The following is a 10956-nucleotide window of genomic DNA, read 5'->3' as shown; positions in this document are numbered from 1 at the left end:
GAGGATGGGTCCGTCCGTCCCCGTCCCCCCCCAACCGGGGGCTCCCTCCCCTCGTTGCCCCACGCCGCGGGCGTGGAAACGGCGCTTCCCCTTCGCACACCCCGAGATTTCCCGTGGCTGTAATTCTGCGTTCCTTTGGAAATACAGTTGCCTCGACCTGTCTCCCCCCCACTCCCACCCGCCCGTTTGCTTACTTTTTGGGGGAGACAAACATGTTTTTATTAATGGTGCGACTGCCGGGAACCGGTCACTTGTGCGCGGCATTTCGCGTGTGGGTCCATGCAGGTACTTCTGGCTCATCAAAGCCATGGGAGATGCGGCGTGCGGAAGGGGTACACTTCGGCGATTAGAAGTTGTTGTTATCACTGCACAGCAGAAGGTGCGAGATGCACCCTGGATTTTTTTTTTTTTATTTTTATTTTTTCCCCCCTCAGAGAACTGGTAAGAAAAGTCTGCGGAGGGTCTCCGCTTTTTGTTTATTATCCAGAACCCTTCGATGGAGGCTTTTACCCATCAATCAGCATATGTCACAACGTTATAAAGAGTAGTAGGGGTTTGGCTGGGCGGTAAATAGAGCAAGGACAAGCCCGCTAGGGCCCCCTGATGAAGAGTTGTGCTGCTCTTGTTTGAGCTGTCTTGACTTCTGCCGATCCGTAACAGAGGGCTGCCCAGCCCAAAGCGGGACGCCTTCTTGTTACTGAAAGCTCCTTGGACCAGTGGGACTAAGAGCAGTTGTAATTTCCTCCAGTAGGGGTTTGGCTGGGCGGTAAATAGAGCAAGGACAAGCCCGCTAGGGCCCCCTGATGAAGAGTTGTGCTGCTCTTGTTTGAGCTGTCTTGACTTCTGCCGATCCGTAACAGAGGGCTGCCCAGCCCAAAGCGGGACGCCTTCTTGTTACTGAAAGCTCCTTGGACCAGTGGGACTAAGAGCAGTTGTAATTTCCTCCAGCTCCAGCAGCACCATAAGTGTGCTGCTGTTAGGATTGCACCTTGTTTTTTTTTCTCAGATATTTTTCTTTTCTTTTTTTCATTCCAGTAAATTTGTCACGGAGTGAAATTTAATATAGGGCTCTGAATTTCATCATGAGAAGAATGATAAGGTTAGCGATTATTATCATTTAGGAATGCAAAAAGAAATAATCTTGCTCTCTTCTGTTACCAAGCGTGCGCTTCTCCTTGGTAACAGATACATCCAATGATCCTCCAGTTGATAAAAGGCACATGCACACACATGTCCTTTCCACCTCCACGTTTTTGGGTTGCTACATTTATCTCAGTCTGTTAACAGGGGAAAAAATAAAAAGACCCACCACACGCCCCTCTGTCTCAGCTCCCAGGCCTGCTGCCTTTTTTTTTTTAAATTTTTTTCCCCCCTCAATGTCTTGAATAACACACACAGTGACAAAGTGACAAGCAGAAACTCTAGGAGAATCACACTTCCTTCCTGATGAGCCACCGCGTCTGTATTTGCAGACAGGGATGATGATCTCTGAGCTCTGTCTGACCTGATCTGGTACCATGGGATCAAAGGAAGCTCCTCCTGTCGACTTCAGTGGGTAAAGGATCAGTTGCATAGTTTCAAATTGACTAATCAAGGGTCCATCTTCCCAGAAAATCCACCTATTTAATTCTGTCTATTTATGGATAAGCAATTTGAGTTAGTTGATAGGAGATAAGAGTAATTAGTGATTTGCTTCAGGTGGGATCCTATCTTGGCGAGGTTCCTCCCTCTAACTGGAGGAGTGAATGCTTTCCATCCCACGCGTGACCCCATGTGAGAGTTTCACCCCGAGTAGAGAGCTGATGGACATTCAGCTCTTCTGGGCATATTCTTCTACCAAGCTTTTGTGTGGCCTCCAGCCAAAGGCAGCTGAAACGTGCCCAAACTGGCTCTGCCTCGCAGCTGCTGGCAGCTCTGCCTACATGGAGCCCACCACGGGCGACTGAGCTCTGCCTATGATATGAGGAAGAGAAGAAAAACATCTGCTTACCCGGGCTCCTTTCTTTTGGAGTGCAAGGCTGCGTTGGAGGAGGCTGAGGCTGTCAAGGATGGGAATGGGATTGGGAGCGAAAGTGCAAGGCAGTCTGAGAGTGGGGATCAGTGGCAGCAGGTTATAGAATTGTGGAATGGTTTAGGTTGGAAGGGACCTTGAAGATCATCTTGTTCCATCCCCCCGCCATAGGCGTGGGAAGAGGACATTCTACGTAAGAAATAGTTTACTTCCATGGCAAAGTGCTTCCACAAGAACATCCTAATTCGTGAAGGGCCAGATCCATTGATTAAGCTGTATTTGTACCCTCTGAGAAATCTCAGTGAACCGCGGGACGGATGCTGGAGAGTTAGGTGTGAAAGTGCCAGCAGCATCTGAGCCCAGGTGACACCAACGTTCAGTACAGACCTCCACCTCCAGAGATCCGGTGGCCAAAGTCAGGCTGGAATTCACAGAACTGTCTGAGACATGTCATGAGCAGCTGTATGTGACATTCACTTGTTGTCCTCTCTGCCTACCCACCTCCGTCCCTAAAGTTGTCTTGCCTCAGGGGAAAATCCCCCAAGAGCGACACTGTATTCCTCCAGAGGCTGGAAGAGAAGATCGCTCTGTAAGGGCCTAATGCTGTCCCTCCTTCCCTGGGGTGAGCCAGAAATTGGCCATGTATAATCTTCCAGTCCATTCACTTGCAGAGGAAAAGTTAGTCTGCAGGAGCGTATACTTAATATGCTCGCAAGTGGAGTTCAGCAAAGCAAAATGTGGAAACAAAGCCGTCTCCCATGGACAGCTCGCTGGATCGGTGTAATTGCTGCATTTTTCTAAGCTGATGTTTTATGAGCCTATTATTTCAGGATTAGTGCCTGCATGTATTTTGAAAGTGAAAAAAAAAAAAAAGTTGACATCTGATTTTTGTCTTGTAAAGCCGTTGTTGAGCAAGGGCATTGCCTAAATTTCAATAAAATTGCTATAATAGTGTAAAGTAGGGATCTTGCTACTCATGTCTGGTAGCTGTTTTGGCAGAGTCTGGGCCATTATGGTCACCAAAATATCTAACTTGAGTAAGGGGGGCCCAAACAGGTTTTGATTTGCAGCAGACTTTAGCAACTCCGGAGGAGTTAATGCGCATTGTTGTTTCAGAGAATTGTGTGTTTAGAAATGAAATCTGTGGATTAATGAGTCCCCAGCTAGGCTTGGATCCATCGCACTGACACGATGCATTGTACAGAATCAAGGCAGTGCGGTGCGGATGCCAAAAATCTGCCATTACCTCACCCTGAAATTGCTAGAAGCTAAAGAGGTCTTCAGGAGAGCATCAGATGTTACGTACTTTGGGCCAAATGCTAGTTACTTTACCAGCTGCTTTGAGGGCAGTTTGATGGACGATGAGTCTTGAGCGACCTGTGCGGGATGGGAACCAGCAGCTCCTACGAGCACCTAAGCAGGAGAGGGTGAGCTGAGGTGAGATTTTTAAGCCTTCCCTATGAACGTCTTTAGCATTGGACTTCAAATCAAATCTTTTACGGTACTTCTTGTGGTTTCTGTTGCCATAATGTCAGGCATGTTATTATTTTCTGGGCTTGAAGAATGTTTGGTAGTGCCTGATGCAATTAAGTGTATTTTAGCTGAGCGCAGGAGAATGTTGAACAGATTATTCTTTCCGTTGCTTTTGAATAAAAATATCGCAGCCTATAATCTGACATTTTTGGGTAAAAGGCTGATTTGTCAGATCAGCTCAGGCAGTCTTTATTGCTAATCCTAAGGAAACATAGTTCCTCTATGAAGAGCAAGCCAATTTAGCTTTAAATTGTGGCTCTGAAACCCTGCTGAGTTAGCTGTATTGTTATTCAGCTAACTTTGGGAGCCTGCGCACAGTATATTCTCAGATTGTTTCAAGCCTCTGCTTGGGGCTCAGAAGGGTCAATCGCTGGGCGACGGGAATCGGGCAAAGGCAGATACACAAGATAATGATTTTTTTTTTTTTTTTGCATTTTTAGACAGCTGAGATTATGTTGCCATCACTGCAGTGGGGGTGGTATGAGGCTCCTTTAGTAGACCAGATAGATTGGGTGGACCTCAACAAAATGTCCAAATAACTCCATGTAGTGTTGCTGAGTGACAATGTATTGACGATATATTGAGGCAAAGTTCTTATAAACAAACTTGAACACAGATTACATTTAACTACTTTTAGGTGTAATCTTTAGCACTACAAAAAAGAGTCCTTGAGGCAAATTGAATCATTTGATTTCTCACCCACTAGCAAATTTGTTTATCGTTTTCTTCAGTGCTATTGTTAAGCTTGAAAAAGGTACATTTTTAGTTACAGTAAGTCAAGTGGCTTTCTGCAACAGTGGGAAGCAGTGGCTAAAAATACAACTTACCAGTCTCTTTTCTATGAAGGCAAAGCAATCAATATTAAAAGTGGCTCTTTCACGGAAGAGTTCGTGTTCAGAATGCATTTTGGTATTGAAGAGGTTAAAAAAAAAAAGTAAAAAAACCCCCAAAAACATAAAAAGAAGAGGTGTATTTGGGCACCCTGGAGGTGCTGGAGTGGGCAGGTGGGTAGAGCAGCCTCCCTGCAGAGGGCTGGAAATGCCTCTTTCTCCCCAGCAGTCCCTCCTTGAAGGAGGGAGGTGTTTCCAAAATTATATGCTGGCCTAGCCGGTGCGGTTCTGCGCAGACTTTGTGACCTGCCTTCACCTTCTGAAGGGCTTTTCGATGAGCGTGGCGGGGGGTAGCAGTGCAGCTCCCATCCTTCTCAGTAGGTGTGGGGTGACGTGGGGCTGGAGCTGCCTGCCGGAGGGTCTGTGTGAGATGCAGGTCGCGAGAGTTATGTGACTGCTCTACATCAGCCAAGGCAGCTGTCTCCTGAAATGCCTTCTGTGACTGGGCACGGGCCATCGGTTTGAACAGCATTCACTCACGTGAGAGAATAGAGAAGTCTGTATGTGGTGGTGTCAGCGCCTGACCCTGCACCCCACCTTTCCCACTGCAAGCCCCGTCCCACTGCAGACCCCTCTGTCCTCTTCTTGGGTAGGACGGAGAAGGCAGCTCTCATCTGAGCCCGTCAGGAGCTCTTACCTGAAGCAAAGGCTGGAGCAACTAATTTTGCACCGTTTCTGTCTTCTAGCAACTGTTTGAGAGAATATAAGCAGGTGGACACACAGAAATATGGACAAAAGTGGCTCCAGTAGGCAACAGCAGATGCTACGATGCCATATACGCTTTCACATGTCACAGCGTTAATTTTGCCTCAAGTAAATTCAGTTTTCCAGAGTCTTCTGCCATAGACTTCAGGGAATGGAGACTTGGTGGCCAAAGGCCTTTGGGTGTGTTGGCAGGTGAGATCTTGCCCTCTTAATGTGCTTGGTAACCGTGCCTCCTCCTGCGACATCGCTGCTCTTCATTGGGGAAACCAATGCTTGTGGGGGCTTCCCATTGAGGGCTTCTGCCCCGCGACTTGCCATTGTCAACCTTGTCCATATTCAGGGTTGCCCAAGTAGTAGTACTGGCTTAAAACCTGGGAAATTTGGTATGTACTCATGTACAGTTCTAGGATCTTTACCTTTGTCCGATTTCTGAGTTTTGGGAGCCACAAGAGTGTGTATGTGGGTCACTTTCGCTTTCAAACCCTCTTGCCAACCAAATAGGCCAGGAAGTTACTTCACTGCAAAAAAAGTCGAGTTTCTAAGGTGGTCACTGGTCTTTCAGGTCAACCCTTTCCTCTTTCTCTCCTAAATATCGTGAGGTTGTAGGTAAAACTGTGAAACTTGGGATGTCTTCATTGATTTCAGTGGCTCGGAGGGTAAAGCCACAGAATCTTAATTTGAAATTTGATCTGTCATTTTATGTTCTTCCTCCAGTGATACTTGTATATCAGTTTCCTAGATGTGTTTGTTCTCTCACTGTATGTATTTAATTAGTAGTTCTCTTCTTACCTGTTTGTCTACATACTTTTAAATTTTATCTCTATCCAAAAAAAAAGCTTGTTTTGAAAAGTACTTACTGCAAATCTGCTTGGTGGCCTTCTCCCAGGATGATGTTCACTTTTTTTAACAGCTGCCAAGTGTTGCACCTGGATGATATGCTGTTCTTAACTATATGCACCACGGGAATGAAATGAGGGTGTTTCTGCAGCCTGAATTTTGACATTTCCTTGCTTTTATGTGTTTGCTTTCACAGCTTTGACACTTCTTTTCACAGAGGTTTGTGTGCGTGCGCAGATGCGTAACTTGTATTGAAGCTACCAAACATACGGTTTTGTTAACATATCATACTTCAGAAAAAATATTTGAAGGACAGTGTCATGGTTGCAATGGCATCAGTGAGGACTTGGCTGGAAGCAGGACCAGCAGATAGGTTGCTGTGTCAGCACAGCGTTGCCTCATACATGGTATGGAGCATGCCAGAATTTGAGTGTGAGGGAGAATACATGCCAAACTGATCATCTGCACCTACCTGCTCGGTTTGCTGTATGATCACCTGCTAACAGTTTGTTCATCTGGAGAATAACCAGTTGCATCAGGCGCTTGTTATAGAGCCACTCTCTTTCCTCTAACCCTTTTGTATATTGCATACTTGGCGTAAGCGGGAAGAGGCTTTAATAGGCAGGAGAGCCCGTTCTTTAGTGCAGTCTGTCTTCCAGGAAGATTGCTTTAATATTTTTCAGCTGTAGCTTGCAACTTGCTCTGCAATGAGCTGAATTCATGCGCATGTGGCAGTTGCTTATCCTCTTGAGATAATCTGCTTTCAAGTTTACATTCAGCAGTTTTAAGGATGTCACTAACAGTGCATGTCAGCAATGTGCTGCTTTTTGTATAAACTGTTGTAATTTTAGTGCAATATGCAGGATTGAGGGAAGCCGAGTGTTTAGGTTGAATTCACACCAGGTGTAGTTCTTATGCGACGCTCACATCTGGATCCTTGTATTTGTTCTTGCAAGTTATGTATTTTTAACATATTTAATGATGCGTGAAGCTGTGTGCCTGTTTTTGTAGGCATGTGTTACCTATAAATGTCTTGGTAATTAAAACATGTCTTGCTTTCTACGTCTTGCAGTTTGCCGTACCTCCTTTTGTACCAATGAGCTGGAGAATGCTACCGTAGCTTCATGCGTTTCAGCACATGTAACACATTATGCATCTTTGCCCCTCTGCCCTCGTGAGTTATTTGGTTGCCTGTAGCTGGGAAAATGGAGGTGGTTAATGAGCAGCACTTACTCTTCACAAGGGTATGACCCCAGAAGGAAAGTGGTTGTGAGGTGGTACGACAGATCTTCTGGCGACTGAGTTGTAATAGTCTGCCTAAAACACAAGCTGTTGTGTGGTATGGGCAATAATATAAAATGAGCTGAGAGTTTACATGCTGACTACGCTACTCTTCAAGGTTATGGAGAAGCAAGCATCTAAAACCATTCAAAGCTAATGATTGGGTAGGTATCAGCCAGAAGAACTAGGTGAATTGCTGCACTGGTGCCCACCGAGCAGCATGGAATACAACTGAACCAAAAAGCAAACCAGTACTGGCTTAGATTCAGACCTTCTCGAGTACTCTTCTGCTTGCCATGTAGCCACACTTTGCATTACTTCAGCTCCAGATTGGCTTAGCTGTTATTTTTAGATAAACTGAGGCGCCAAAAACCCGAACCTCTCCATTCTGCGGATCTGTGAAGCTGCTTCTGCTGTACTTCCTGATGAGTTTTCTGATGGCTGATCTCCTGGAGGGTATGAATCTAGTGGTGCCAGTGTCTTCAGTGTGGCTGATGGGGGTTGTGCTGATGAAGAGAACCGGGTAGGTTTTTCCAGTAAGCTTTACTGGAGTAAGAGAGAGGCCACCACCCCAAGCACAGCTCTGGGGCCCACGCGAGGGCGGAGGTACCTGTTTCTCAGCTGATAAGGTGAATCCCTGCAAAACCAGTGTGTTGATCAGCGTTTAGGATCGGAGCTTGCAGGGAGCGGGATCAAACCCTCATCCTCATGGAAAGTGTCTGGGAGGAGTTACCATGGTCCCCCAGGGGGACCACCTGCAAAAATTAGTCAGGGCAGCACCAGCTTTCTGTTCAAGTTTCCTTTTCTGTCAGTGTTTTGCTCTGCTATTGCACTGCTGAGCTTTAGGTCCAGCACCTCTAACGCGAAGCCCAAGAGGGCTGCTCTTGTTTGCAGCACAAGATCAGTGCTACTAGTGTGATGAGAAAAATCATTGCAACAAAGAGAACTAAAAAAAGATAAGTTATGTATATTAAAGTTCCTTTGCTCTCTGCTTGTTGTGGAAGATTGTCATGGAAACATTTTTTTCAGAGAATAAATTTATTTTCTGTGAATAATGTCCACAGAGCTAAGGGAGAGAACATATTATTTATATATAAAAACTTTATTGGAGGCACCTTTTTCTTGGCTTCCAGCAGTTGTAAATGTTTTATCTACAGTGTTTTAAATCACTACAAAGGAGGGTATTACCTGGGCCTCAAAAGCAGTGGCTCTTGGGTTTTTGTTTGGCTTCTTTTTCCTCCTTAAAGCCATAAAGCTGTATTGGTATTAGAGTGCTTTAAATCAGGGACACTTAGTCTTCCATAAGTCTGGTTATGCATTTGATCACTAAAATGTGAAACGGGGACTATTTAATATGAAACACATTATGAGCCCGTGATCAGGAAAATGGGAAGCGGCGTGAGCCTCTAGGTTTCTCCTGTAGGGATCGGTGTTGGAGGAATGTCATTTGGTACTGCTCCTCTGCTTTTGCTTCCCCACACGTAACCTGAGATCTTCATCCATCTTGCTGTGACAGAAGAAGTTTTCAGCATTCGGAACGCAAGTTATGGTTTATCAGAAACAGCTGGATGGGATATGGTTCGCTTGCAACCGAGACATCAACCATGCCTTGCCATGCCTCGGCTCTGGTGGCTGCTCCTTGTCCTGACAGCTTTTTAGGGCCACGTCTGGGTGGAGAGGACCTCTGTCTTCTAGCAGTTGTCACGCTGGCCTCCTCCGGAGGGGTTGTGAGTAGCCATCAACTTCCATTGATGTGAAGTGAGGACCTTGCTGGTCTGATCGGGTTTTCTGTCTGCCGCAGCTGAGTGCACGTCAGGCTGCCCCTGTGCTTGTGTGGCAGGCCCTGAAAAACCTCTTCCCTGTGAGCTGATCGTACCTTGAGTTCAAAGAGTTTTCCTGTTAGGTGCTGGGCCGTGATTCAGCATGTCAGCCTTACCTTAGGAATCGGGGGTCAAAAAGCCCTTTTCTGAAAAACAGCTAATATTTGGACAGAGATACTTGGCAAATATTTTACATGTCGATGGCAAGGCAAGCCCATCTGTCCCCACCATTCAGAGACACACTTTCTTCTTTCCTGGGATGTCTCCAGTGCAGAGACTGGTTTTGACAAGCTCGTAAGGATTTATTTCGGAACCTCTTTAGTGCCTCCTTGTGTATCTGTGTGCCTGGCTTTCTGCCACCACTACTTCCATCAGTCTCTGTGTAATCTCTTTTGACTTGTGTAGATATCTGTAGAGGCCAGGGAGGTAAAAATGTGCTCCTTCCCCTCAGGGGATGCAGTCACGGCTACCCCGTTAATTAGTTGACCAAGAGAGCACTGGAAGGTCACTGGAATGGATTTCTTTCCACCAAAGGCGAGACAGATCCCCTCCGTGACCCACTCAAGACAAGCCACGCGTTCCTTCCCATGGATGGGGCTGTGCTGTAGCCGCCCAGGTTCCTCCTTCCCAGCCTCCCGGGCTGTGCTCTGACCCGGTGGCACCCGTGGGTTGTACAAATCCTGCTGCTTTGGACGTATAGCACCAAGGAAAAATGTAATTTGTGGGGGTTTCTTTTCAGAGCTGCTGGGTAGGGGCAGAATTGAGGCACCCCCTTGCCTCAAAACCGTCTCCTGCTGATCACTGTGCTGTAAAGGTCTGGCCATTTCAAGTGGCAGAGATGCTGGCAGATAAGAGTATGTCTGGTTTTCAGCTGTTTGACAAGGGTTGGACGAGAGGGAAGGGGCCAGCTGGCTTTATGGAAATGGCAGAGCAGAAGCATGTCCAGGAAAGGATTATAATAGTTGCCCGTGAAGAATGGCATGAAGTTACCCATAAATATGATGTGAAGTACAAAGCATGTTGAAGAGAAATACTGCCGAGAATGGCTCTTCTCCAGCGAAGCTGAGCCGCCCTATGGAAATGGACCACATCGGACAAGGCATTAGTCGTGTGTTAAATAAGCAATTAACTCCGCTCTGTTTGCTTCCTTCCTGACTGAAGTAAGAGAGAAAGGGGAGGAAGAAATGCAGAAGTATGGGCAACGCTGCAGCATGTGGAAGGGCACTAAGGTAGAGCCTGAGGAAGCCCCGAGGAGTCCATGCACGCAGCCTTGCAATACAGACCATCTTAAAGCCTTCATGCGGTCTTCCCTTGCTCTTAGCATAGCAGGAGCAACCCCGTAGTATGTCCTTACAAACACCAGTGCCTCCACGCGTGAAAACTCTTGTCTCCCGGCGGAAACACTAATTGACGGTGCCAATACAGTTGGCAGCAGAGGCGTGGGTGAGTTGGGCTGTCTGCAGCAGCATCAATATTTGCATGATTCCTCGTGACACTTCATGTCTTCTGCGCTGGGGAGCTCCAGCAAGGATGTCAGGGAGAGCTTGCAAAATTTACATCCCTTGATGTGACTGCTGACGGCTCCCAGAGTGTTTTGCCTAGGTCAACCGCCATCCTCCTGTGTACCGTGTCTTGTCCCCCACCGCTCTCTTGCCAGGGACCAGAGACTCGTCATGTATGTGCAGGCACTGAAGTCCAAAGGGATCACAGCAATCATCCAGCCTGGCTTTCTTCAGAAGACGAGCCCCAGTATTCTCTTCAGGAGTATCTGTATCAATATTTTGTTGAGCTATTGCATACTTTTAAGAGAGGGAAGAAAAATTCAAGATCTACATTCATCTCTGTAAGATAAGATGTTTCTATCATTACTTCACTGCAT

At 46.5% G+C, this 10956-nt stretch overlaps 1 protein-coding gene across 1 annotated transcript in view; it reads left to right on the top strand.

Annotated features, from left to right (window-relative positions):
• The first annotated feature begins 3372 nt into the window (after positions 1-3372).
• Positions 3373-10956, top strand: part of HUNK (hormonally up-regulated Neu-associated kinase) — a 53667-nt gene continuing 46083 nt past the window's right edge. The window contains exon 1 of the mRNA XM_009894925.1: positions 3373-3438. Within this exon, the coding sequence (XP_009893227.1) occupies positions 3373-3438 (66 nt within the window). The remainder of the gene's footprint in view (positions 3439-10956) is intronic.

The sequence above is a fragment of the Charadrius vociferus genome, unplaced genomic scaffold (assembly GCF_000708025.1).
Source record: "Charadrius vociferus isolate BGI_N301 unplaced genomic scaffold, ASM70802v2 scaffold201, whole genome shotgun sequence".
In the NCBI taxonomy this organism is placed as follows: domain Eukaryota; kingdom Metazoa; phylum Chordata; class Aves; order Charadriiformes; family Charadriidae; genus Charadrius; species Charadrius vociferus.
The sequence above is the reverse complement of the archived record's forward strand: the minus strand, read 5'-3'. Positions and strand labels throughout refer to the sequence as shown.